We start from the raw sequence: 27,757 nt of genomic DNA, 5'->3' as shown, positions 1-27,757 counted from the left end.
GTGTAAAAAGGCTTTGTGTGAGTTGCACTGCTATGTTCTCATTGGCTTTTCTCTTTCCCCCACTTCCTCCTACCAGGTAGGCATACTGACATCCAATTTCTATCACAAATACCTGTGCCAAGGCTATTTGAATTGACAGAATCACCATAAGTTTTAAAGGACCTCTGGAGGTCGTCTGGTCCAACCCCAAGCTCAAACAGTTGGCTGATAGTACCCAAGTACAGCGTATTTGACAAATAGGCAATTCCAGACTACACTGACACATGCACTGGCTACATACTTCTTAGACTAGATTTTAAGAAGAAATTGTTTAGTGAGCAGAAGACTTGGAACATGCCAATCCTCTTCCCAAGGTGCTGAAAAGCTGGCAAGGACTGAGTCAACACTAGGAATGTTGCTCGGGAGATCAGATTATTTGGCTGAACCACTGCCTTACATACACTCATCTCTCAGTATTACTCACTTTATCTTAACATAGTTTTCTTTCAATCATAAAATCAAGATTTTAAAGTGGAAAATATCATTAACATACCCTTTTGGTAAGTATCCTTGGACAATGTTGGGCAGGACAGAGCAGCATGTATTGAAAAACCAAGACATTTAGAATTTGAAATATCTGTAAAGTAATTCTCTACTGGTGGATCTCATCTGATACATAAGAAAATAATAAAGTTTCAAGGAAAGCAGGTTTAGAAATAATTCTTCCTCTCCCAGACTAACTGCTAAGCACCCTATCCCACTCCTAAGGAGCTCAGGGAATTCTCTTTTCTGTTGTTGTGCCTGTATTAGGGGTGAAAGGTAAAGAGTAATTCAAATCATTCTGTCCGTGAGTACTTGAAAACAAGAAATAAAAAGTCTTGTCTGAAGAACAGCTAGCTACTTCTACATATATCACATATCATGTAAAACAAACTAGGAAGTGGCTAATACTCAGTGTGATCCAAAGCCACAGCAAAAGTTGCTGACAGCTAAAGCAAACATTATGGTTTAGCTTCTCATATTTTTATGACTGCTAAGCCTTTTACAAACTCAACATTCTATACAGCCAGTTGGGCCTTGATAAAATTAAATGGCCATGTTGTAAGAACTTCAAGCATTGACCAGTTGTATAAAATTGAAATCAGTGTACCATGACTGCAATTATTTATTTCCAAAACATATTATTTATGAAAATGTCTTTATTTGTAAGAGGGGTATTTTTATGAATATGTTCATGATCACTGTGTGTTTATGCATTATTTTATAATGATTTTGCATACTGTGACTGTTTAGTTTATACAGCATAGCAGGAAGGAAGAGTTAGTTGCGTGATCAGTTCATGTGAAATCATTAGCATCTGCAAATTAGGAAATTTAAGGAAGTTCAAAAGCTGTAGAGGAAATGATAATCTGAGTAACTTTCTGGTTTACAGAATTTGCTATTAAGTAGTGGTGTACTGTAAAAAAACCTGACAGATCTAAATACTTGCAAGCTTAAGTGCCTTTGCTGCTCTGATCCAAAATCAAACAAAATAGAGGAGGAGGGTTTTTTCCACAAGGAGGTATGTGTCTTTGTGTCATCTATTGCTTTTTTCTTTTGCCACAAAATAAATATGGGCAGAATACAAACATTTGCTAAGGATTAAGCTAGATCCACTTGTACTAGAACATCTAGGAAATCTGGATTAGCTTCCTGCTTTAGAAAGCCCAGACAAAATACTGGTACTTTCTACAAGATTCAAAGTCTGTGAAATGTCTATGATGTCTGTTGCTCTATTTGACATTCGTTATCTGACATTTATTTTGCAATAACTGAAAAAAATATTATTTTCTGCATCCTTGGGGATATTTGGATTTCTATTTCTTGTAGAAAAAGTTAATCATAAGATGATGGCATAGACAAGGCTGGAAGGCATCTCTGGGAGCTGGTGAATCCCACTCCCTGTCCAGAACTGTCAGCTACAGCAAGTTGCCCAGGACTGTGTTCTGTCAAATTTGGAGTATCTCCAGGACTGAAGACTTTACAATCACTCTTAGTAGTTGTGACAGTGTGCATCTACCTTCAAAGAAAAGATAGTTTTCTTATCTTTTAACGGAATGTCCTCTCTTTCCGTTTGTGCCCATTGCAACATTTAAGCATCAATATAGGCTCAATACTTAATTGCCTGTTAGACATAGCGAGATTTTTCCTATGCTTATCTCTGTGCCTCCTGTTATGCTTAATAGTGATCTCCATTTGCCCATGAAGTATAAGCATTGGTTTGACTGCAGTGTAAAAACATTGGTTTAAGTTCACATCACCCTATGAGTAAAATTCCTATTTTCAATTACTGAAGGATGTCATGGGCAGGAGTAACTTTCCCAGAGCCACTCAAGACAAGAAAACCACTGGCAAAGCTAGGAATTAGAATCAAGAAATCTTGGTCTCAATTGGCTGGTAACATCCTAAACTCACAATTTGAGAGAAAAGAATGTGCCAACAAAGAGGATAAGAAAAGAAAATGTTTAAGTCAGTATTTAATTGATGCCTCTGTAAAAACTACAATAGATATGCCACAACTTCTAAATGTGACCATATTTTCCTTCTGGAACATCGATACAAAAGTCACTCCAGAGCATATTGAGTTTGCCTATGCCTTGCTACAAAAGATCAACATACTCACATTCGCTGTCATTCAGTGAAAGTGTTTGTCGTCCAGGGATATGATCACTGTTGGTGAGGAAGATGCATCATACATCTGGTAACATAAGATAATAAGCTTAGCAGTAATTTAGATGTTTTCCTTGATAAGATTTCCTAGTGAAAAATTAAACATAGATTCTATGTGCATGCCACTAAATAAAAGAAAGCTAGGGCTCTTCATGGCTCCAAGGTCAAATAGCACTGGCTAGTTTGTGTCCACTCTTCACACTTGTGAAGCTGGCCGGGAAAGGAGAAGGAAGGGAAAGGAGAAGGAAAGGAGAAGGGAAGGGAAGGGAAGGGAAGGGAAGGGAAGGGAAGGGAAGGGAAGGGAAGGGAAGGGAAGGGAAGGGAAGGGAAGGGAAGGGAAGGGAAGGGAAGGGAAGGGAAGGGAAGGGAAGGGAAGGGAAGGGAAGGGAAGGGAAGGGAAGGGAAGGGAAGGGAAGGGAAGGGAAAGGGTAAAACATGAGGAAACACTACTTACACAAGTATATTTTTGCTTCTGTTAGTGTGATCCTCCAGATAACACTCCAAATTGTTTTGGTATAACTATGGCTTCCTTTTGACACCTTCAATAGTGAGGTCTGTTCAGAGCAGAAAGAGTTAAATCACAATTGTCTGCAAAAGATCAGTCTGGCAAAGGGTGGCGGTCCTAGAGGTACAAAGCTCCTTCACATGTGATGCTGGAGCCATTTACTTGGCTTCCAGGAAGAAGGAATGAAAGAATAAAGCAAAAGGATTAGGTCCTCTATCCCTTGCCCTGAGTGCAGCCCAGAGAAAATTCAGGAGACCTGGCTATTTGTTGGTACACTCAGTTAGGGCAGTGGGGAAAAAAAAAAAAAAAAGAAAAAGAAAAGAAAAAAAAAAAGTAGTAATTACCCAACATTGATTTCTTGCTTAATTTCTTTAAAAGGCAGTTAGCTATGAAACATAAATGCACTGGGAAGCAAACCCCTTCAGTGCTCTGGTCAATGAAAAAGATCATTTCTTCTTCTGAAGAACACTTGTAGCTCCTGCTATTCCTACTGCAAGCCCAATGACATGCCCAGAGCCTGGACACAGCAGTGGCAGCAAGCTCTCCTCTAAGCAGGCAGGGCTGCAGATGACTCATTTTTCAGTGCTCCAGATGAGCATTTCCACAAGAAACAGAATTAGCAGTATGGACCCTATGGAAAGCAGGGTAGTGATGAGAACAAATAGAAGGAGATGACAAGAATGAAGCAAAGACAATAAAGGAAAGGTCAGCAGACATTTTAGAGAGAATAGGAAAACAAACACCTAAAAGTCAGGGTAGAATGAGGAAAAGCAACTGAACAAAGGACATAAAACGCAGAGAAATATGGTTATAGGAAAAGAGGTAAAGAATAACAGGAGGTCTTGACATTCCTGTGTACATTCCTGTGGAGATCACTAAGAGCATGGGAAAGTGAAATAACTGTTGAGACCAATATCTCATAGAACACTCCAGTACACGTGCTCTATACTGCTTGTACTTAAGATTCTTCAGTATCACTTCCTAGCAGCTGTGGCCACATCCTCTACTGTTGCAGAACAAATTAGAAAGAAAAGTCTGATGCTGAAGAGATAAGCAGGAAAGTGTCAGGCTACCATGAACACTCTATCTGCTGATGCACCAGCTCCATGTCCTGTCCTGTCTCTACTTCTGGAGCTTCTAACAGATGAGTCATGTTGAGTCAGTTCCATGAAGCGTGAGGAGCCCTTCAAACACATTCAAAACTCCCGCTTGCTTGGATCAGACTGGATTTTTGCTTAAACCACAAATGGAGTCAGCCTTAATCTGTTCTTCTGAAATGTCCATAACAGTTAATATAGAAAAACAGACAACTAACAGACTATTAGCAAGTTTCTTTTTTTCCTGTGTTCCTGTATTTACCCAACAGTCCTAGAATTAGCCCTAGAAATACCTGCAATCAAAAAAATGCCTACAAGAAAATCGCACTACTAGGAAATACTAAAACCAAAAATTCCACTAATTAGTGTTGCTTCTTCACATAGAAAAGAACAGAGAACCAGCTATTAGGAACAGGGAAATCTCTTCCATAGAATTTTAACTTCCTTTGAGAAAAGAAAAATAGTACCTTAGAAGCATATGTGTTTGACAAGAGCGGATTCCAGTGTTGGACTAGCTCTGCTCAGACCTTCACGCCGCATGAATGAATGTGGAGTCACTCTTTGCGGGTGCACATTCAGTAATTTGAATTCCCTACAGTGCTCTGTAACATCTGACTTCTCTGGTTCTGACATTGTAACCAGAACTCAAAGTAGGCAGTTCTGGGATGAGGGATATCAACATCTAAGAACACAATGTGGGGGTTAATCTAATCTAGTTTGAAAAGTAGAGAGCTATTTATGATAGACAACGGGTAAAGATCTAAAAAAAGAAAGTAATATCTTGTTGCTTTTGTTGTTATTTTTGTTGTTGTGTTTTTTAGGAAAAAATATTCCAAATCAAGGGAACTCAGCAAAGGAAAACAGAAAATTGGATATGCAAAAAGAAATAGGAAAATACCAACAAGCTTAAAAAGATTTGTATCAGCAGTAACTAAAGGCTTTAAAACAAGCACTAAGAAATGATTTAAGTGTACCAGGAGCAGTAAATAGAATTCAACCAGAAAACCATGGACTAATGCAAGCTTAAACAGTTAATGCATACACAAAGACCTACGTGTAGGTGACTTAATATCAGAGTACACCCCACACAGGATGTCTGCAGGAATGCTCGTTGGTCTGTTTCATTATCAAAACATAATGGAGCCATGTCAAGAGTGGAAGGATATCTCATGTCTTCTGAGGAATTCCTCTTCAAAAAGGATCGTTAAGATAATACTGTCTCTTTGGGGAAAATTAGTCTGAATACCACACAAAGACAGAATAAGGTTCTGGAAGATGTTTACAGCTTATGGAAAGAAATTTACAGGTTCGGATGACCAGAAAGGCTAAGAATTAATCTGTATACTGTTTATTAATATCTAGTTATTCAATCAACTAAATTGTACTTTAAGACATAGAGTCACATTGTCAAAAATAGCCATAAGGGGAGGATAAGCAAAGGGGTAAGCAGCCGGACTCAACACATGAACACTGCATGAAATTATTACAAAAATTATAATACAATTACAATTATGCAAATCTGATTGAAAAATAAACACATTCTCAAATCAGGAATCACCTTTCTCTGTCTATGAGAAATTTGTAAGTATATCCATAAAAAATAAGAACAAAAGTTGGGAAAATCACTTAAAACATATGACTTACAAAAAGCTTGATGTAATAGTCATATCCCAAAAGTATGAGTCTTTAACTCAGACAAATATCTGCCTGCTAATTTTGGATTAGGTATCAGTGAAGCAGATTTAGCACTTTCCCCAACTTCTTAAGTGTATTTTATAGTTAATTGTGGATCAGTTTATTTGTTAGTTTAAAATTGTTACGGACATGGTCCTGTAAGGCAGCATCAAATTTTGATTATGAAGAACACATTCTCACGCTTTATGTCCACAGTAAAGTTCAACAAGTTCTGGATCCAAAAGAAATAAGGAGCAAAGAAAGCATAGGAAAAATGCCTCATGTTTAATAGTGGGATGCAGGAAAATACAGCTAAGAAATGGGATTATTTAGTACACTCAGTTCTCCATGAAAAGGGGTAAAAGTGAGGAACAACATTAAAAATAAATAAATAAATACATTTAATTCAGGTTAGTCAGGAACTGATAGAAATATAAAGTTCATGATGAATACTTCTATTTGGATACTCAGGACAATAGAAAAGCAGCTGAATCTAAGGTTATCTGTAGTCTAGTGGCCTGTGGTAAGGCTCATCAAAATTCCAGCATCTAGGGCACATTTCTGAATGGAAATCTTTCCTAAGCTGGTATGTGCTCAGAAAGGAAAAGAAAAGGTAATAGTAAATAATGCTGGAGCTGACAGAGTCATAGAATCATAGAATCATTAAGGTTGAAAAAGACTTCCAAGATCATCCAATCCAACTGTTCACCTACCAACATTTCCACATTAAACTGTGTCCCTTAGTACAACATCTAAACATTTTTGAACACTTTGAGGGATGGTAACAACCACTTTGCCTCTAAGAAAAGAATGAGAAGTAATTTAGGGAATTGCTTTTAAGCCATGGTTGTCCAAACTTTTGGTTTGCCTTTGTCCACATATAAAATATATAACATAGTTAATGTATATGAGTAACAAAACTTCTTCATACATATATAGATAAAAAATTAAAACATAAAAAAGAGGACAACAAAAAATACAACTGGTGCAATTATTGACCTTGATTTTGTGAAACGCAAATCAAATACATATCACAAAACTCATTAAAAATCTATCTAAAATTATTTTATGTTTTTTGTCAGCTTTTTGAGAAGTTGGATATTTCTTCCTCAGTGAATGAATGATGTTATGAAGTAACACACGTCCAAGTTTAATAAGAAATAAGAACATTTACATATGTGTTTAATAACAAAAAAACCCATATGTCTCCACAGACACACATACGTGTAGGTAGGTTGAAATATAAATGGCAATCATTGCATTTTACTCATCAAGCAACACAATCACGTGCATAGTGTAATGCATAGAGACATCAGTTCAGCTTAATGTGTGTGGTGGGCACAAGAGGTGTAACTAGCACTGCACTGCACACATCTCTCCACAACATTCCATTATTGCCTACACAGTTGGCACTTGAGCTATGCTCAATGAATTCATGAAAAATGTTGTTAAAAATCACATAAGAACATTAAAGTTTATAATTTTGTGGGACCACAATACTAGCTGTGCAGGGCTGCATGTGGCCCGCAGGCTGTGGGGTGGACAACTCTGCTTAAAACACTACTAATGTTTTGCTTCACGAACATTTGAAATCAGCCTCACATTCTTTTCAAGCAAAACTGTACATTTGCCGGAGTTAAGAAAAGTAGGTCAGTATTTAATTCCTGCTAAGACCTGGCAGATATTGAAATTTTTTTCCTCCTGCTTTGCATTGACAAGTCAGAGCTCATGATGTTTTCCTTGCACAAGTAAGATACTAACAGGAGGAGGAACAAGCTTTGAACTTGCCTTGTTGCTGATGCTGGGTTTACCAGGGCACTCCTGGAGAAGTGAGTCACCCTCACCCACAGCCTGAGACAGCTGAAAACCAAATTGCCCACTTCCCAAAAGATGCCTTCACCAAAGAGTTGAAAGCCAATCTAGGTGGTCATTCTGCAGCAGAAGCTGGAGCACTGCGTAATGTGGCAGTGGCACAGGCTGCCAAGGGAGGTGGTAGAGTCACCATGCCTGTAGGTGTTCAAGAACCATGTAGATGTGACACTGAGGGACGTGGTCAGTGGGCATGGTGGGGGGGATGGCTTGGGATTGGACTTGATGATCTGAGAAGTCTTTCCAACCTTAATCATTCATTCTTAATCATCCTGGAGATGTTCAGGAAACATATGGAGGTGGCACTGAGGGGTGTGGTTAGTAAGCATGGTGGGAATGGGCTGATGGTTGGTCAAGATGATCTTAGAGGTCTTTTTCAATCTTAATGATTCTGTGACTTTATGATTCTATGGTAAAATTGGCAGGGCTGTTCACAGGATCAGAAAGCAAGAATGTTTAGCTTTTTGATGGTTAGGGCAAATATTTCAGAGAACAGTTATCCTAAGTCGTGGTCCCTGCACTGTCAATGGGTCGGTGTGTAGTAACGAGAGTTAGTGGCCTCTTCATCTCAAATTGCTGTCTTGCAGTAGATAATAGTATCATAGTGAGCTTACTCAGATCTTTTAAAGAATAGGTACCTACCAGAAATCCTGAAGCATAGCCTTTGCTCAGCTTTTCTGAAGAATGTGTTCTAGGGGTGAATTAAATAGATTTTTTTGTCTTGTCATGAAGGAAATGAAGATATGGAGCAAAAACGCATTTTGATATAATTTTCTTTTGTTTAAATTTTTATTTTCTTTTTGCCCCTAAAGGCTTCGTTGTATCTTTACAGAGAAGAAAAGATGTTTGATGCTCTTGGACTCACGTGCATGATTTGTTGGTGTATGATGCTATTTTGTCCTTTGCACGCTAACCTCCAGTGTATGGGGTGTAAGTATATTTTTATGTAGTCTGAGGAACAGTATTTAATTCCTCATTTATTAGAGTTATTTGAAATTAAGCTGGCAATAGTGAATTTAGGCCTGAAGTTTACTATACTCTTTATTTAACAATAGCAGCGCCATATTCTAACTTGAACTTATCCTGTAACCATTTCAGCGGGGACACAAGAATTTCCTATCTCAAACTTGACATTGAATCGGAGAAGAATGGAGCTGTCCTGGCAAAGCAGCAAGAACTTCTCCAGTTACGAGTGTACCATGGCTACAAACTTCGGACACAGACAAATTAAGGTAAACATGCTGTTCATTGAGATAATGTATTGCACTTTTTTTGTTTACCTCTTACAGATTTCATTTACCTTGAAAAAAATTGCATCAGTTGGTTTTAAATCTGTAAGTGACTGTTTGCAGTCTACATCTTGATCTATGGAAAGCCATTGCCAATGCCAGGGTGTATTTGATGTGAAAGAAGCTTCTCAAAAGAAGCACAGAAATGAGGTTTCGTCAGCCAAGAGAAAATGAGGTGATATCCTGAATTGCAGCTGTGCTGAAGCATGAATGGGAATGTAGCTGCAGGGAAAAAAAAGGGATGTGAGACTAAGAGAAACACCTGGAGAATTTAGAGGGACACAGATCCTTCAGCTGAAAACTGAATATTCCAAATGATGTAATGGATTTTCAATGTCTTGAGTTATTCAACTATTTCTGAGTAAACTGGAACGCGCCTGTAGGACACATTTTGTTATAAGCTCATGCCATCCTAACAGAAAAGTTGAGGAGACCGTGGGGGAGAGGAGAAGACAGAAAGAGGGACAATTTATTTAGAACAGCAAAGCAGAAGCTTAATTGGAAATATGTACTACAACAACACACCATACTGTCACTGAGGATTTTAAATTTAATGCCATAGATATCTTTCTTAACCCCTGTGGAGATCAGATGAATATTTTTGTTTAACTGGTATCCTCTGATTTAATTTCAATTTAGTTCTTCTGTTGATTCAGCATCTTCTCTTATGTCATTGGGTTAATATTAGCCTTCCTTAATAGCCATATGCTGGTGTAGAAATCTTTTTGTGTAGTTGTGCTTTCAGTTACTCAGTTTCATTCTAGATTATCCTCAATTTGTAAATAAGAAAGTTAGTTCTTGAGCATAAAACATCCACAGGTGTTTGAGGCACTGGGACAGACTGCCCAGGGAGGTGGTGGAGTCACTGTCCCTGGAGGTGTTGAAGAACAATGTGGATGTGGCACTGAGCGACATGGCTAGTGGGCATGGTGGGGGTGGATTGGGTTTGGACTTGATTATCTGAGAAGTCTTTCCAACCTTAATCATTCTATGATTCTACATATACACCATAAGTTTTGGCCATAGGAGTTATTGCTGACTGGCCCTTTCAGATCCAGCACTATCTAACATAGCAGAGGAAAATCAGAGGAGCAAAATATGTACATGTTATTTTTTAGGTGAAGAACAAAATGTGCAGGTTTGAAGTAGAAGATAGTGTGCCTCTGTACAGAGGAGCAGTCTTTACCATTACAGTACTGAAGATAAGCATATCAAAAATTTGCCGATTTATCCCTGAAGGTAATGCTCATGGTCTGGGTAAGATTTTCTCCTTTTACAATCTTTTAAAGGTAAATAGTATCATAGGAAACAGTTCCTTAAACAGTGGTTAAATATTATTTATTAAAAATATATATATTAAAAAATATATTTTTAAAATGTAATTTAAAAAAAAATTATTAAGACTGCCTTTTAAGTGCTCTTCCCCATCTGGATCTCAGGTCCAGGTATGCAGGTTTTCCAAGGGGACTCCCATGTTTCTGAGGTGCCTTCAACATGGAGCGCTTAGGAGTTAGGCAAAAGAAACCGCTTGGATGGCTGAGAGGCACACTGCAGAAACAAGCAGAGAATTGGCTGAAGGAGGAGGAAGAATGAGGCTGAGCACATCTGCACAGCCCACAAGGAAACGCCCACAAAGAAACGAGGTTCCCACCTGAACCTGCTCCAGGAAAGGGATGAAGCTGCACTCACTCTTGCCAGGGTGGAAAACTCTAGCCGGTGGGCAATTTGACCCTCTCCTGATTCTTCAGGGGAGGATTCTTGATCATTAGTCACAAAATGGGAACTACTGCTCTCTGTAGCACCAAGGAGGTGTTAAAAGCCAGTGTTCCTTTGTTTACCTATGTGAGTGCTCTACTCACTCCCCAAGTTCAGAGGTAGGCAAAATACGGTGAAAGTCCAGTTTTATTTGAGCTGTCATTCCTAATGCAAGGAAAAATTGACTGGAGTTGCAGATGTAAGGATGTGCAAAGAGAACAAAACCAACAGGGCATGACAGGGCAGAGGAGCAGGGGAGGGGAGGGGAGGGGAGGGGAGGGGAGGAGAGGAGAGGAGAGGAGAGGAGAGGAGAGGAGAGGAGAGGAGAGGAGAGGAGAGGAGAGGAGAGGAGAGGAGAGGAGAGGAGAGGAGAGGAGAGGAGAGGAGAGGAGAGGAGAGGAGAGGAGAGGAGAGGAGAGGAGAGGAGAGGAGAGGAGAGGAGAGGAGAGGAGAGGAGGAGAGGAGAGGAGAGGAGAGGAGAGGAGAGGAGAGGAGAGGAGAGGAGAGGAGAGGAGAGGAGAGGAGAGGAGAGGAGAGGAGAGGAGAGGAGAGGAGATTCATTGGAAGGGACCCACAAAAATCAAGTTCCACTGCCTGACTACTTTACAGCACACTCTCAGCCTCTCCTCATAGGACATGCCTTCAGCCTTCTTAACAGCTTTGGTGCCCTCTTCTGGGCACTTCCAAGTTTCTGAAAGTCCATACTATGTTATGGAGCACAGAACTGCATGCAGAATTTGAGATGATGCCACACTGGTGCTAAATACAGAGGGATAATCACCTCTTTTGACCAGCTGGCCATGCTGTGTTTAATGCACCTCACGATGTAGTTTGCCCTCTTGGCTGCCAGGGCGTACTGCTGGCTCATGCTGATCTGCTGTCACCAGTGCCCACAGGTCCCTTCCTGCCAAGCTGCTCTCCAGCCTCTCCTCTCCCATTCTGTGCCTGTGTCCAGCACTGCACTCTATCAGATGCAGCACACAGCATTTACCTTTGCTGAACTTCATGCCACTGATGACTGGCCAACACTCCAACATATCTGGATCCCTCTGCATGACGTCTTGTCCTCCACGGAGTCAGCAGCACCTCCCAGTTCAGTATTGTGAGAAAACCTGCTGAGGAGACTTTCCACACCAGCTTCCAGAATACTGATAAAAATGTTCAACAGAACTGTCTGTAGAATTGAGGGACCACTGCTAATGAATGGCTGTTAGCCAGATGTAGCCGCATTCACTACAACCATTTGACCTCTGCTGCTCAGCCAGTACATCCTCCAGTGTAGTATGAACTTGTTTACCTCATGGTTGGACAACTAGTCCAGAATGATGTCATGAGGGACAAAAAAAGCCGTACTGAAATCCAGGAAGATTACGTCTGTTGCCATGATTGTCCAGCTTGGAGTAGTACACGTATTTTTTCCTCATAATGGACATTGCTATGTTTGCAGGCATTAATGGGTCAGCCATTGAGAACTTCTCCTGTGTGATTTATGACATTTCCCTCATGAACTGCACTTGGCAGGCAGGCAGGAATGCTCCAGGAGATACCCAATATTTTCTCTACTGGCAGAACTCGAGGTGAGTAGGTCTTCTTGAGTTTTGGGTAGTCTGAATTCTCAACACATCACTCTGCTTACATTTAACTAAAACCCCTTGTTATATATCCTTTATGTTACCTACAGAGATGATGACCAGGTAGAATGTGAACTTTACACTAAAGATGAAAATGACAGAAACACGGGATGTAAATTCCAAAATGTGACTATTAAAGATAAAACTACTTATTTCCTGGTGAATGGATCCCACAAAGCCTTCCTGATCCAGTTCTATGATAATTATACGAAACTATACACAATTGGTAAGTAGACACTTTTATTATTGCTGTACCAAAAAGAAAAAAAGAAAAAGAAAAAAAAAAAGAAAAAAAAAGAAAAAAAAGAAAAAGAAAGAAAAAAAAAAAAAGAAAGCCAGGAATTTTTGTCTGAAGGAAAAAAAGAAAGAGAATAAAACAACTGTGTGCAGCTGTTATAGGACTTTATACAGTGGTATGAACTTGATTCCCGATAGCTGAAAAGATAGAATTCCTGAAATTAACTAAAATGAACAAAGGAGAGCACCTGGAATAGCAGCTCAGGGAACAGTGTGAGCAGTTCCTTGGGACTCAAGTGGTGAGAAACAACTGTGAGAAGGTTTTGAGGGCAGCTTTCCTGTGGGCTCATTTCTCCACCTCAGTAATTCCACATCTCTGTGAGAGCCGCAAGGGCATTGTGCCCTAAATCCAGAGGGAGGATTCAACTGGCAAATTAAGACTGTATTAACTAAATAAGTGGGTGTCCACAAGTGATCTATGTGTTTAAGTTCTAATAGAGATTTGGGGCAGGATCTGGTTGCTGAAAACCATGCCTCTGGTGCCATTTGAGACACCTTCACACATCCAGAAGGTTTGTAGATGTAGGTCAGATATTCAATAGCTATAGCATCATAGTCTCTCATTTTCATACTGTGTTTTACCTGTGTTTAGCAGATAACATTTCCTTCTACCATCAGCACACAGCTGAACTAGTTGCCTCAGCTTCACATACATTTTGCTAGTAACATGTGAGTTGTAGTTGATTATTGATCGTGTCTACATGCATTTCATTTCATTCCAGAAAGACTCCCTCCTCCACTGAATGTCACTGCCAACTGTACTAGCAATCCAGGAGGTTGCATAATTACATGGCAACATCCCCTTCTAAGTCATGTGGAAAATGCAGACTGTTTTGAGTATGAAATTAACATACAAAATAAGGTAAAAACAATGTGCTGGTTTGCATTTGGCACCATATCTAGCTACATGTATCTAAATAACATGCAAATTTCTTTTCTGAGGTTATTGACTTCTATCTGATAAGCTGTGGCATGTTCTCCTGCTCCAGTCCCGCTGTTCTAGCTTACACTGCTTCTGACTTTTTTTCAAACTAATATATCACAGAATAAGAGAATCACAGATTCTTGGGATGGTTTGGGTTAGAACGGACCTCTAAAATGACCTAGTTCCAACCTCCTTTCTGTGGGCAGGGCTGCCACTCACTAAATCAGACATTGGGTGAGTGGAGGTACCAGGGGTACCCACATGGAGATGGCGGATAAGACTCGCACATTCTGGAGAGGCCATCTGAGGCCAGGCAAAATGCTATGTAAGGGGTGCTACTACAGGGGTATCCTCTAAGAGCTAAGTGAAAGCAGCTCAGTAATACCCACCTTGTCCACAGCAGACCGATGACTTCCATCCATGTCCTAGGTTGAGAAAGCCCATCTGACAATGAGTAATGGGGAAATACTAATCTTTATAATGCACCACACACAACAGGTTTATTTTCTGAAATGAGACATTTCTTCCAATAACATTTTCCTTACTTTTCCGTAGTGCCAGCTGTCCTGCTGACATTACATGTAAATGTTTCCTGGATCCCATCTTTTCAACACTCTCTGGAATCCTTACCACAACCACTGCCGGTGATATTGCTTGCTAATTTTTACACCTATGCTTCTCATCTTAAATATTTCAAAATGTTCAGGTTCTTCAGTCCAGGTTAATGCTTTCCTGCTCATCCCTCATGTGCCTTAGGTGTTGTACTAAGGGATATGGTTTAGTGGGGAAATACTGGTGGTAGGTGGATGGTTGGATTGGATGATCTGGGAAGTCTTTTCCAACCTTAAAGATTCTAAGTCCATCAGAGTTCAACTGGAAGGAAATTTCCTGTTCATATCAGTTTTGTGCTCTGTGTTATCGACTTATTCTTAAGTTACAGCCTCCAGAACTGCTACTTTAGAGGATGTTTTTTTTTTTTTTTTTTGCTTGGATAATTCAGATATACTCCTGTTGGATGTGAGTGTGCATTGTGTAGAGGCAAACACAGCTCCCAGCCACTCACATAATTTGTTTTCTTCCTTTTCTAAAATGAAACAGAAGAAGACAAGACTCTGAATAAAGTGCTATATTCTGGGATATTACTGGAGCAGAATCTCCATTTGGATTTCACTTTAAAATTATAAGTGAGAAAAAGAGAAAAATAGAGGGGGAAACATACAATTATGTGACAAGAAAACCAAAACAATTTAGATTTGTCTTTGTTTTGCAGGACAAGACCCCAAAAGAGAAAAAGGATCCTCCTGTAATCGTAAGTATTCCTATCCCAACAAATTTGCACTTTTGCCCTGTTTATCACGTAAATCACTGTGATATAGAATATAGCTGTCCCTGGAACTGTAGCTTTTCCATTAACATATGAACTCGGGAATATATTTTCTTGTGGCAGCATCATGTGTAAGCTTCTTAATATTTCCCTTTCGGATGGAAACAGGGAGAACTTCCCTTGCATTTCACGAAAGGTCACACTTTCCATTTATTTCACAAATAGATTTTAAGAGAGCTGTTGCTTTTTTTTTTTTTTTTTTTTCCTCTTTAGTAAAAATTGGAAATATTCTTTTCATAGTGTCTTTTTGTGGACAAATATCACTGTAGTTCAGGACAGAGAGATGGGAGGAACATCGAGATCTTCAAAATGAGTGAAACTGGGACTCTGACAAAACCTATCAATCTTACCCTTGCAAATGGGCAGCTCTTGGCCTTACAAGCATCCTCAACAGCTTCCAGGCTTTGCATAAAGCACCACGAGGCCTGACGATCCATACCTGATGTTGGATATTTAACAAAAACAGACACCATCCAGAGTAGTCTTTGCATGATTTGCAAACTTGGAGGCTGCTTCTCCAGTTTCGGCTTTCTGTCCTGTTTTATATTTTTTAGGATATATACACAACGAAGAAAACAAGATACCCTTAACAGACTAAATTTAAGAGCCAACAAATTAAAAAAACAACATATTTAAATGCCAAAACAGAATCAGTGGTAGGATGAACTAATGGGTAACACGGTTTAAAATTTGGGGGAAAGATCATCTAACTCTTTACCTGCAAAGCCATAAAAAATAAGTTTCATTTACAGAACCTGTATCAGGAAATTAAAACTCAAATTTTATTAATGATTGCTGATGGAGTGAAATACAGCTTATTACTCTGATTTTAGGTAGCTGAAAACAAATATGAATTCCAAAGTTACAACGCAAGAAAAAAAAACATTCTGAAAATCAGAGCACGTGGAAAAAGAAGATGTTCTGTAAACAGAAAATGGGGGGAATGGAGTGACTCTATAGAGATCGGTGAGACTATGAAATATTCTTGTAATCTAGGGTGGGTTTGGGGATTTTTTCAGTATAATGTGCTTGCAAACTTTTCTCTCTCACACTCACAGATAGGAATAAAATCTTAATTCTCACTCAGTGACATGGAAGGAGCAGGGTAGAAATTATTAATGTAGATGAAGTGCTCAAATCCTATGGCAACAGATGCTGGTGGCCCATGACTAACTGTGTTTGTGATGGCAGCTGTGACTCAGACAGCAGGATCACAGGAAGCAGCTGAGGTGTACCCAAACTGTCTTCTGTCAGAAGTTCTGAATGTCCCCTTAAATCTTCAAATTCATAGAATTATAGAATGGCCTGGGTTGAAAAGGACCACAATGATCATTGAGTTTCAACCCCCCTGCTATGCGCAGGGCTGCCAACCACCAGACCAGGCTGCCCAGAGCCACATCCAGCCTGGCCTTGAACGCCTCCAGGGTTGGGGAATCCACACCCTCCTTGGGCAACCTGTTCCACCCTCAAATTCATCCTCTTCCTTCTGAATCTTCCTATTCCCCGTTTCCTGGAGGTTCCTTTAAGATTCCCACCTCTATCCCCACTTTTCATTCTGAGACTGGTTCTCCTCATTGTCTGGATTTTTTATTTTTCTCTGCAGTTCAAACGTTCAGAATGTTCCAAAGTGCATTAAATGCACCTGAACTTTTGAACGAAGTTCTGTAAGATGCCAATTGGAAATCCTTTGGATGACTCAAGAAGCAATCGGAGTTAATGCTTCCTGGCAGACCTCTGACGTTTCTCTCTTGGATGTTTCAGGTGGAGAGAAAGATTACTTTATTTTTGTGATTTTACTTCTGATAGCAGTCGGAACAATCCTAGTGACGCTGCTCCATTACTGCCTTTGCAAGAGGTAAAACAACCTTCTTAACATAGGAATTTCGATGAAACATCCCTCCTACCTGCGCAACCTTGAAGAATCTGATCATCAGTGTCATTCAGCATTACCAGCAGTATGGTTTTGGATGGCACTGTGGCACACCATGGGGGGACGGATTGTTAGACCTAGAATTGTTCTACCAGATCCTAAATCCAGAAAAAAAACATTTTTTTTTGTCTTTATTTCAAAGCATTTCACATTATTTTAATATCACTGACTTCACGCAGTACCAGGCAATGGGGTATTGGCACAGATGGATGTGTCCTTACTTTGATAAAACTTCTTGCTTAGTGGTGGAAGTTATTTATGTCAAGTGGGTTATTTTAAGTCTCGCTCGATAAATCATTCATTGTAACTTCAGTCACAAAGTAAGCTGAGTTACCCAATGCAGCAGTGTAAAAATAGTTACCTCCCAGTCAACATTCAAAGCATTTTCCTTCCTCTCACTTAGCGATTTGTAAGGCAATAAATAACACTCTTAAGGTTCAGCACAAACTATGCTATGTTGCATCACTAGTATTTTGTTTACAACCCCCTTTTCTCTCCAAAGGTATTGCAGTTCGAAAAGAATATTGCCTCCCATCCCACAACCAAGAGACAAATTGGATATACCAGCTGAGGAAGATATCCAGGTATGCTCATCCGTTCAATCAGATCAGCTAACTGTAACCTACTGTAAGCTGCAGGCATGAAGAATTGCTGTGTAAATGAGAGCCATATTAGGTCCCTTAAAAACCGATTTGCCCCTGTGCAGAGTTTGTTGCACCCTATGTGACTGCTGAGTATAGCAATTATCTTCTGTGTATTCACAGCCATATTTTACAGAGTTAAAATTAACCAAGACTGGCAATTTTTGTATGTGCTGATTTTGGAAGGTTGCTGTCTACAGTTAAAAAAAGAAAATGAGAGCGAGGAAGTACTTGTCACCAAATTATTCATTGCTTATGTTGGTATAAAGTAACTATTTATTAATTGCTAGTAAAGCAGCAAGAAGCCCTTAAAAAACTGCAGGCCTTTTAGACTTCGTCTTTGCTGAATGTGGGGGACTCCCAAATTCCTGTACGTGTATGACCAGAACTGCACATAGCTTCTTTGGAGAAGAGAAGGCTCCGGGGAGACTTCATTGTGGCCTTCCAAAACTTGAAGGGAGCATATAAACTGGAGGCAGTACAGCTGTTTACAAGGGCAGATAGCGATAGGACAAGGGGGAATGGTTTTAAACTGAGACAGGGGAGGTTTAGGTTAGATATTAGGAGGAATTTTTTCACCCAGAGGGTGGTGACACACTGGAACAGGTTGCCCAAGGAGGCTGTGGATGCCCCATCCCTGGAGGCATTCAAGACCAAGCTGGATGTGGCTCTGGGCAGCCTGATCTGGTGGTTGGTGACCCTGAACATAGCAGCGGGGTTGAAACTGAATGGTCTTTGAGATCCTTTTCAACCCAGGCCATTCTATGATATGATTCTATGATACACAAAGTTGTTGCATGAGCACAGCTGCAGGTAGCAGCTGACCAGCAGTAACTGGCAGAGTTAAGTGAAGTTCATAAACACCAAGGCCGCGAAGATCATTTTCAGGTGTCTTACCTGTCTGAAAACCTCCTAGACTCTCCTTTACCTAATTTAGTCTTAAAGTGAATTTTATCTCCTTCCCCAGACACTATTTATACTTGAACGCTGTAATTCTTCAAAATGGACCAAGTTAAAATGTGTTATCGTAGGAGTTCCTTCACTGAATCACAGGACGATCACTTCCTAGTACTTGAAGTTATGAACAGTAATTTATGAACTATTTTGAAATACACCCATCTCTTTGCTGATTCTGATTCCTGCAGCTGACATTGCATCATCTTGTCCCCATTTGCTCTCTCAAGCTTTCACATTGACTGTCCCATTTCTCAAGACTTATCCCTGATTGCTAAAAAAATCTCATGATTTACAACCCTAAACACACTGTACTGAGTTTGCAGCACTTGCTTCTTTAAAGCTTATGTTCAACTACTGCCAGCTTTCCTTTTCAGATTTGGGTCAGATCCTACCAACCAACTCAATTCTTTGGATGACTTGCATTCCTATAATCATCCACTTTATTTCAGTGTTCTTCCTTCAATTTTTGGTCATCTTGCCCATCCCTTGCTTTGCAAGCATTTCTTACATATCAAAATAGCAAGACCAGGGTGTGCCTTTGGAACTCTGTATCTAATATTCCTAGGTGTTTTCTATGAACAGTCAACCTGTACTTTATCATATGCTAAAGGCTATTTTTTCCCCCCCTCTCCTTAGACAGAGAATGTGCTTCTATCTCAAAAAAGTTGCACCGAGGAAGTAACTATGATTGAAGAGATGACCTGATCTTCCAGAAAGCAACAGATTTGGATTCAATACAAAAATCACACATCCTCCTAATAATTTCCAATTATTTATGGTGTTCTTCACAGTATGGACTAGATATGAGCATCACCTATGAAACCTTTTCCAGCCCCCATTAAAAACAAAACCAAACCACAAAGAAAAATGTTTCCTTTCCCTTTGTTCAGAAGCAGCACCTGGCAACCAAGCTCCTCCAAAAATGCATATTGTGAAGATTTGCTTAGAAGTTGCTGAGATTCTCTTCACCATCTAAGACAAGGCCTTTCATCAACAACATAGCAGAAATGTGGTACAATTTCTACTGTTCATTGCTGGAGAAATGTATTTCCTGAGTTATGAGCAATGCTACAGGAAATCATCAAAACACATTTTCCCCAACTTTACGCTTTTATATATTCTAAGATTTTTCTAGAGCAGAAAGTATCCTAAAATTGCCCTTCTACCTTGCAAATCCAATACTAAACTTTAAAAATACTCAATGAACTTTATGCAAGACAAAGGAAAATCCTTGCTAAAAATAACTAAGAGGGGGTTGCTAGTCAGTCACGTAATGAGCTCTCAGCATCTCCAACAGCAATGTGAGTCTCTGCAATACCAATAAGAACTTCAGTGGCATGGCTAAAGCCTTCAATAAATCCAGCATAACAATTACAAGATTTGGAATCAAATCCGTAATAAGCTTTAGTAAGTAGGTTTTAAATAGTTTATCACACCAGTCCATTTCCTTCCAAGTGTGCAGGTCCTGTTTCCAAAGCTATTAAAAATACAGTCTTTTTTGTTGGACAAATTCCAAATCTTTTCCTGCTGGAAGTATTTGCCAAAAGAACCACATTTCACCGAGTGCTTCAATAAGGCAGAAAACAAAATGCTTTTTTTAAAAGTCTCATTTATTGTTTGCCTCTTATGTTCCCACACTGCATAATCACATTGAAAAATGCTGCTGGATGACTAAGGGAAGCAACATACTAGAAAAATAAACAACACGCAGTACATGCTGAAATGCACAGCAGAGGTAAGTTGCATTTCCATTTAAATAACCCACACTCGCATTGATTTATTTTCTTACTTCTCCTGATTAACACCTACTTTTGTTGGAGGGGGAGAGGGGGGTGGTGAAAAAAAATACCCCCTTTTCAAGGGCTGCTTAATTGTCATGCTTGCTTCTTCCTCACAAAGTTCAGCCACCATGCACTCACAGTAAGGTTATATAATGATAGAGCCCCTCATATACCTACCTTTTAAGCCACTGATGTAGAAAATAAACCTATGAAATATATTTATATAGACAGACTCTTCCTCTGTCCCTTCAAATCAATAGAATTACAAATGAAACAGCAGCTTGATTGGAAAGGTCGGCATCAAGTGACCTGCCCACACCACAAGAGAGCTACCATTACTGAATAAGATTTAAAAAACCGCTTGCAATAGGTACATAAAATTTGCCATTAGCCTGTGTACAGAGTAGCTATGTAATGTACTTACATTCATAGAAAGATGCTGAAAGCAGTGCTTGTGCCACGGAACATCACATGAGTGCAAAATCACCAGCCAAAACCATGTTGTAAATTTAAATACCTCATCTTGAGTAGCAACCTCGGAAGGCACACAAAAAAAACCTCAGATAGCTCAGTCAGCCTCCAGTGACTCATTGCAATGACATTTTCACAAATACAGGGCAAGTTGTAAGAACGTACTGAAAGATGAACACCTTGTTTTCATCTACTGGTCCCCCTCTCACATCTTTGCAGATAACGAAGTACAAAAGTAAGATTATATACATATAAAGAGCACAGATTTAGTTTCTCATACTGCTTTTTGAGATGTTTTTAGTCTTCAAGCAATCCTTAAAATTAGACATTCAGTCAATATTGAAGGCTGACCTACTTTTACCTTTATTTTACAGCTACACAGAACCATGCATATTCCCTGTTCCCATATCGGCTTCACTTTTTAGAATGAACTTCAGATTGAATTCTTTTTCTAGAGCTACGGGCCACTTCTAGAGATAAAAGCTCGAGTGGCATAAACAAGACTTCCAAATAGCAGCAAAAATACTCATTCAAAGGTTAAAAGCATTTAACCAGGTTCCTGGTTTTTTGCATGAACATCATGTGTTGTTTCCTATATTGATTTAAAAAAATATACTCCATTTTAAGACTCTTGCCAAGAGCAAAAAGCATTCATTACTTTTTGATTGCCCTTGGAACTTTGTGTGGTTGTAGTACTACAACAGAAAAACCCTCATTTTACAACATATGAAAAGCTGCAAATCAATTTCTAAGAATCATGCAAAAAGCCACTTGCAGCAGCCCATCATACACTATTAGGCACAAAGAAGGGGAGTGGTTTCTATGAGTACAACCCACGCTTTTTTCCTCAAAGTTCTCACATTCAATTTTCCTAAAATAAAATCAAACATCCTGTTACAGTGCAGTGTAAGTGTATCAGAGGAACCATTATCTGAAACAAGTTTTCAAAGAAACAAGGCTTACCCAAAGCTTTGATGTAATAATTTCAACACGGACAGAATAAGTAGGTTTATTGTTTTACAGCAGAATGCCCCAATTTAAGAACATAATTGCTAGATGTTCAGCTGTGCAAAATGGTACATAGTGCTTCAGTACAAGTGGAAAAGAACATGATTTGTTAGCAAGTATTTTCAAATACAATTTTATGGTCCTAAAAGATAGGACTTGAAACTGAGGACTGATCCATGGGCATACTTTTTTTTCTGCCTAAATTGGACCCAGTCACTTTGGACCCCAAACCACTGTCACTGATTTTTCATTGCTGAAAAAAAATCACACTGAACTGCCAGATTCAGTGTCTTCATGCAGGTTACCGTGAAATGGATCAGTCCTCTATGTCAGTTTCCAGCCCCATCTACAAGTATCAGCTGGCTCCGATAAATAAAACTCACAGGAATTTCTTGAAGGTCAATGGTCCATAATGGTAGTTATTCTACATGATCTGCTCTCAACTTGATTTCCAATTTTAGTTAGGCTGTTTAAATGACTTTCTTGAATTCATCGTACAGCACGAGCACGAAAGCACCCCCCATGCCTCTGAGAACATTAGACCATGCACCCTTGAAGAACGCCTTTCCTCCCTCATCCCTTGCAATCTTCCGCCAGCAGTCAATCGTTCCAGAGTACATGATATCAGCTGTAGAGAAAAAGCAAAGAGGGATTTTTAACTTCTGTAGTTCAGGTGACTCTAAAAATAGCTGTTTCGATTCTCCAGCTACTTTATGCCCCCGTATCTCACTGTAACACACTACCAGTTCATGCAACAGAAAATATCTTCCTGCCTGCTTGCCTAGCTATTAAGAGTTACATCACAAAATAAGAGTGTTAATTGCTCTTATGACAATTACACTGTAACCTACTTGCTTTCACTTAGTTTGTCACCACAAACCACCAGTCCATTTACCCAATCTATAAAAAAAAGCCTCACCGTAACTCCTCACAGACAAGTTAGAAGCCTTATACTACTTGAATTGCCTCATACTACTTGAACGAACATAAGAACAGTTGAATCAGATTTACACAGTAAGAAATCGTAAGCATCAAGGGATCACCATCAGCACCACTTCAATAATGACATGGTAACAGCCTACCTCCTTTGCGTCCTGACTGCATCATCATCCTACGCCGCACTGTGTCAAAAGGATAGGAAACCACACCAGCCACAGCAGTCACTGTCTGTGCAATCATCCAGCTGATAACAATGTGAGTGTTTCTGGGATCTGGCAGCATGCCTGCAAAAAAGAAGCTAATTAGCTTTTTGGCTTGCAAATCCTCCTGCAGTTCACACAACAACAGCTATTTTACCACAAAAAAACTACCAGGAAGCACTGTTAAAGCAATGCTTTAAGCTGCAACAACACACTTAAAATACATTAAGCATACTGAAGCAACAGAGAAATAAATAAGGAAACAAACACCATTCCCTTGTCAGTAATCAAAACACTTAACATTTAGGTACCAAGATACTTTCAGACAGGCACGGGATGTATTCTAATTATTCTCTACTTGTTCATAGAAGTAAACATCATTAAAATAACTCAGTCCCTATAAAGTTTATTAAGCTACATAGATCAATTAACTCCACATCCAGAAGCCAAGCTTAACAAACAAGTGCTTTACAGTAGAACAGCTCAAATTCTGCTAAATACACTTGAATTGTTCTAACAGAACTACAAGTACTCAGTAAGAAATAACAAACTTTGAGTACTTGTACATTGTTACCAAAACACATTACTTCCATTAGGAAAAAGTGCTGTGTTCTAAAGGCAAGTGTAATGGAAAAATTCTAAAGCAGCCTGCACCATGGATGCATGCTGAAGCTTTGCCTTTGAAGTGTTACTGTCAGTGCACTGCCACTCCTGTTGGCACAGACACCCCTCTTCCACCATATTTACTAAGTATAGAAGTCACAAACAGAAAACAACACATAAGAACAGGCAGAAGCAGGCAATACAATTCTACAAACAAGTTTATCAATACCCTCCTGATACTTTACCTTTTGCTGTATCATAGATTCCAAAGTAGGCAGCTCTATAGATGATGATGCCCTGGACAGAGACATTGAACCCCTGATACAAGCCACGCAGACCATCAGACTTGGTAATTTTCACTAGACAGTCCCCGAGACCAGAGAATTCTCTGTCTGCACCAGCTTTGCCGACATCAGCTGCCAAACGGGTTCTTGCAAAATCCAAGGGGTAGACAAAGCAGAGGGAAGTGGCTCCAGCTGCACCACCAGAAGCCAGGTTGCCAGCAAAATACCTCCAGAACTGAGTGTGCTTGTCTACTCCTCCTAGGAACACCTGCTTATACTTATCCTTGAAGGCAAAGTTGAGAGCTTGAGTTGGGAAGTATCTGATGACATTTGCCAAATTTCCTCGCCAGAAGGACAGCACTCCTTGTTCCTTTGGGATGCGCACTACACAATCGATGATACCCTTGTACTGCTTATCAGCAGCAATTTGCTTACTTGCATGTTGCACCTGCAAATAAAAACACGCATTTCGTAGAATCACAGAATGGCTCGGGTTGGAAATGATCTTCAAGAGCCTCTGGTTCTAAGCCCTCAGCAATGGGCAGCATTGCTCTCCAATAAGTTATTGGCTCTATGCCTCAGCCGGCCCTCACTGCAGCTGGGCCTGAGTCTGCTCACAGCATAAGGCAGAGAGCTGCTCAGCCTGAAGGCCTACGGAGTTAAGTCTGTCACAGCAGTAAGCCTGCTGTAATAACCAGCTTCCAAGAAAACTCAATACTCTGGGTCGGTCCGAGCCTTAAGACTATGAATTGTTGTTCGCTTATAGTTTGGTGGAGACAAAACGTTGAACAAACTCCGAAATTAAAACCCTATCTTACACGCAGTCACAACTGAGGACGTATACAAAGCCTCCAGCTAAGAAAGAACTGCACAACTCTAAGAACCAGCGAAAAGCCCGAAATCCCTTCACAGCTTTCCCGCAGCTCAAGACCAGGCCCGCTACGAAGGTCACCTTGGGGCGCGGGGTCAGCCCGGGCCGCTCTCGCAGGCCCCGCCCTGCCACCGACTCCACGTGAAGGTCACCAAGATGGCGGCGCGCAGGCGCGCTCCCGCCCCGCGCAAGGAAGTGACACCAGGAACCGCCCCCCCCCGCCGCGCCCCGCCCCCGCCGCGCCCCGCATAGCGGAACCGGCTTCCCCGCCGTGCCGCGCGCCCCCCGCCCACGTGACCTCACCAACCGCCCCCTCGCGCGCGGCCTTTGTTCCGCGCGGGCGGCTGCCGCCCGGTGTCCCCCCCACTCGTACCCTCCGCGTCTCCTCTGGCCCTCAGGGCGGGCGCCGCCGGGGAAGGTCACGGCCGCGCTCGCTCCCGCCGGGCCCGGCCGCGCCGCTCACCTGCAGCAGGAGCTTGACCCGCTCGATGGGCGCTACCGCCGTCTTGCTGATGGCGGCGGCGACGCCGCCCGCCAGGAAGTCCTTGAGGAAGGAGATGGCCTGGTCCGCCATGTTCACGCCGCAGCTGCCGGGAAAGAGACACCGCCACCGCTCAGGCAGAAAGGGCGGGCCTGGCGCCGCGCAACAGCTAAATGCCGGGCCCCGCCGGCCCCGCCCCCCGGCTCCTCACTGGCCGCGCCGCCACGGGGGCGGGGCCTCGGCGCCGGGTGGGCGGGGCCGGGTCGCGTCGGGGCGGCGGTTACGGCGGTTGCCGCGCTCCCGCCCCCGGCCGTGCCCCTCCGGTGCCTGTGCTGCAGCGCCGCGTCGCAGCGTTCGCGTCGCGCGGCAGCCTCGGCCGGAAGGCGCCGCCGGAGCCTTTGTGAAGGGCGGGAGGCCGCACCTCCTCCCGGCCCGGGGAGCGGCACGGTGCCGTCCTCGGGAGGGGCACCGCAGGACGCCACCGGCGTCAAAGGGCTTCAGCCGTGGCTTCCGGCAGGGAGAATGGGAACGCGCCGTCCTCGGCTCAGTGCTCGACCTCCGGTGGTGTGCGAAGCCCTTCTGCAGGCTGACAGCTGTCAACGCGGCTTAGGTGCTGCGGACACACCGTCCGTCGGCAGTTTCTGCCATTGTTACCGTGTGCTGAAAGTGAAATTGTACATCTCCTAGCCGAGCTCGTGTCTGATATTGCGCTGGCTGCCGGGCACGAGTTCCCGTGCGCCTCTTGTAATTGCTTTTGCTCTTAATGGATGCTTCCTGCGAACGTAAATAAAGCCAAGCTTTCTTCTAACCAGATGGCTGCTCGACTGGTAAACCACGGAGTGCAGCAGTGGAAGTGTCCAAAACCAGCTCACACGCACGTATGTTGTGCAGGAGGTCGGAAAGAGCAACTCAGGCCAGGTGTTGTGGGAACAGGACGTGCCTGGCGTACTTCCACTTCACAGACTCTGTCACAAGTCATTGCACCTTTTATTGCACATGGGAAGAGATATGAAGTAATTGTATGCTGCTTTATATTCTGATCCGGGATAGGGAGGTAGTGAAGTGACTCCCATGCTGACCGACAGAAGGTCACGCACATGCTGTGTGACAGGACCATAGTTTGGACATACGTAATGAAAGGCCGTGGTGCGTGTTCTCAGAGACACATGTGGCTTAGGAAGCTATTCCTCTTTGAGGAAGAAAAGCCTCATAAGTAAATGTCGATTCTCTCATAGCGCAATACTTTGTGTGTAATTCTCTAGGCTGGCACTTTTTTTTTTTTTCTCCACGAAGCTTTTCTATTGATTAAAAAAGAACTTCGTGCTTTGGGTGGCGTTGGTTTGCAAAACGAAAGTAAAATGCATTTGATACGTGACCACTCAGTCAATAGTTGTCCTTCACCATCACGATAGTGCTGTTTCCTGACTTTGTTAAATAGTTAACGCTTACATACTAACAAGGTGCATGCCTAATGAGCTCTATAAAATAGCAGTGAGATAAGCAGCAGTCATATGCATCCCAGGTAACCTCAAACACCTTTACTTATATGTGACACATAGCGTTACACAAATCATCCGGTGCAGAAGTTTCTGACTATTTGACTGGTTATGTAGCAACTGACAAGACTAGAGCAAGATCCCATCTCCCAGCACGAATGTTTTGAGATAATTCCAAATATCCTTGTTAATTATGCCTACAAATTATCTGTACGTAATCCATGGTCCCCAGAAGCAAAAAGCCAAGGGAAGCCACTGAAAGCAAGAGGGCTTCTTTGTCTTCTTTAGCAGCGATACCTAAGCAAGTGAAAACAGAGTAAGACAAAATAACTGGCTTCTGCTTTAGTGCAGCGTTCTTGTGGCTATTCTGAATACTCCTCAGCACAAGTAGATATGATGCATTCTTGCAGAGGTTTATTTTTTATTTTTTTTCACTCAGGTTTTGGAATTGTCTTATAAGTTATCTCATTGACTGTGAAAACTTTTTGATTAGAGAGTAGCTCTCCTTAACCTTTTGCTAATGGCAAGCGTTATGATTTGCTCTCACAGGTAGAAGGCTGCACCACAATGGGCAAGTTTAGGAATGGGAAGAGAGAGTAACCCGGTGGTGATAAATTCAGTTTCACCAAAGTGGTTCTAAGTTTTATCACTGATTTCCACGTACAGTGAATGATGAGACATTTGTATATTAATGAATACTTGGTGTCACGTCTCTTCCAACCCACCTTTGTAAATGGATGCAGCCAGAAGAACTGCACATTTCCTTAAGCAAATTGTTTCCACAGCCCCCAACATTCTGAGGCTTACAAATGATGCGAGTAGGTCAGTGGAGAAAACATAAGCCTGTAGCTAGCAACTACAGCAATGTGATCATCTTGACTGAGTTACTAAGACAGGCCCTGCAGTCAAGGAGCACTGCAATCAAGGAGAAAGGACAAGAGAAGGTAGCCTGGGAAATAGTTCTGGATGTGTAAAAGAGCA

The 27,757-nt window shown here is 41.4% G+C and overlaps 2 protein-coding genes across 2 annotated transcripts; one reads left to right on the top strand and one right to left on the bottom strand.

The window, feature by feature from the left end:
- The first annotated feature begins 1,449 nt into the window (after window positions 1-1,449).
- Window positions 1,450-22,085, top strand: LOC101747500 (granulocyte-macrophage colony-stimulating factor receptor subunit alpha-like). Its single transcript, XM_004938448.5, has 12 exons — window positions 1,450-1,540; window positions 8,646-8,763; window positions 8,932-9,065; window positions 10,241-10,361; window positions 12,325-12,454; window positions 12,559-12,734; window positions 13,528-13,667; window positions 15,001-15,039; window positions 15,948-16,080; window positions 16,876-16,969; window positions 17,547-17,628; window positions 19,279-22,085. Exons 2-12 carry the CDS (start codon window positions 8,676-8,678, stop codon window positions 19,345-19,347), a joined length of 1,206 nt encoding a protein of 401 aa, XP_004938505.3. The 5' UTR covers window positions 1,450-1,540; window positions 8,646-8,675; the 3' UTR covers window positions 19,348-22,085.
- SLC25A6 (solute carrier family 25 member 6) lies at window positions 21,865-25,426 on the bottom strand. The gene is made up of 4 exons (NM_204231.3): window positions 25,263-25,426; window positions 23,890-24,376; window positions 22,985-23,125; window positions 21,865-22,530 (listed from the first exon to the last, which is right to left on the bottom strand). Exons 1-4 carry the CDS (start codon window positions 25,371-25,373, stop codon window positions 22,373-22,375), a joined length of 897 nt encoding a protein of 298 aa, NP_989562.2. The 5' UTR covers window positions 25,374-25,426; the 3' UTR covers window positions 21,865-22,372.
- Between the last annotated feature and the right edge of the window lie 2,331 nt (window positions 25,427-27,757).

Source organism: Gallus gallus, chromosome 1, assembly GCF_016699485.2.
Source record: "Gallus gallus isolate bGalGal1 chromosome 1, bGalGal1.mat.broiler.GRCg7b, whole genome shotgun sequence".
In the NCBI taxonomy this organism is placed as follows: Eukaryota; Metazoa; Chordata; class Aves; order Galliformes; family Phasianidae; genus Gallus; species Gallus gallus.
Note: the sequence above shows the minus strand (reverse complement) of the source record. Positions and strands in the feature narration are given on the sequence as shown.

What these genes read in the sequence shown, in the direction of transcription:
- LOC101747500 (XM_004938448.5), top strand. Translation starts at nt 8,676, where the DNA reads ATGTTTGATGCTCTTGGACTCACGTGCATGATTTGTTGGTGTATGATG. An exon ending in CTCTACTGGCAGAACTCGAG is followed by an intron (nt 12,455 to 12,558) that starts GTGAGTAGGTCT and finishes TGTTACCTACAG; the next exon opens with AGATGATGACCAGGTAGAAT. An exon ending in GAGTGACTCTATAGAGATCG is followed by an intron (nt 16,081 to 16,875) that starts GTGAGACTATGA and finishes TGGATGTTTCAG; the next exon opens with GTGGAGAGAAAGATTACTTT.
- SLC25A6 (NM_204231.3), bottom strand. Translation starts at nt 25,373, where the DNA reads ATGGCGGACCAGGCCATCTCCTTCCTCAAGGACTTCCTGGCGGGCGGC. An exon ending in GGGTCAAGCTCCTGCTGCAG is followed by an intron (nt 24,377 to 25,262) that starts GTGAGCGGCGCG and finishes TTTTATTTGCAG; the next exon opens with GTGCAACATGCAAGTAAGCA. An exon ending in AATCTATGATACAGCAAAAG is followed by an intron (nt 23,126 to 23,889) that starts GTAAAGTATCAG and finishes TCTTTTTTGCAG; the next exon opens with GCATGCTGCCAGATCCCAGA.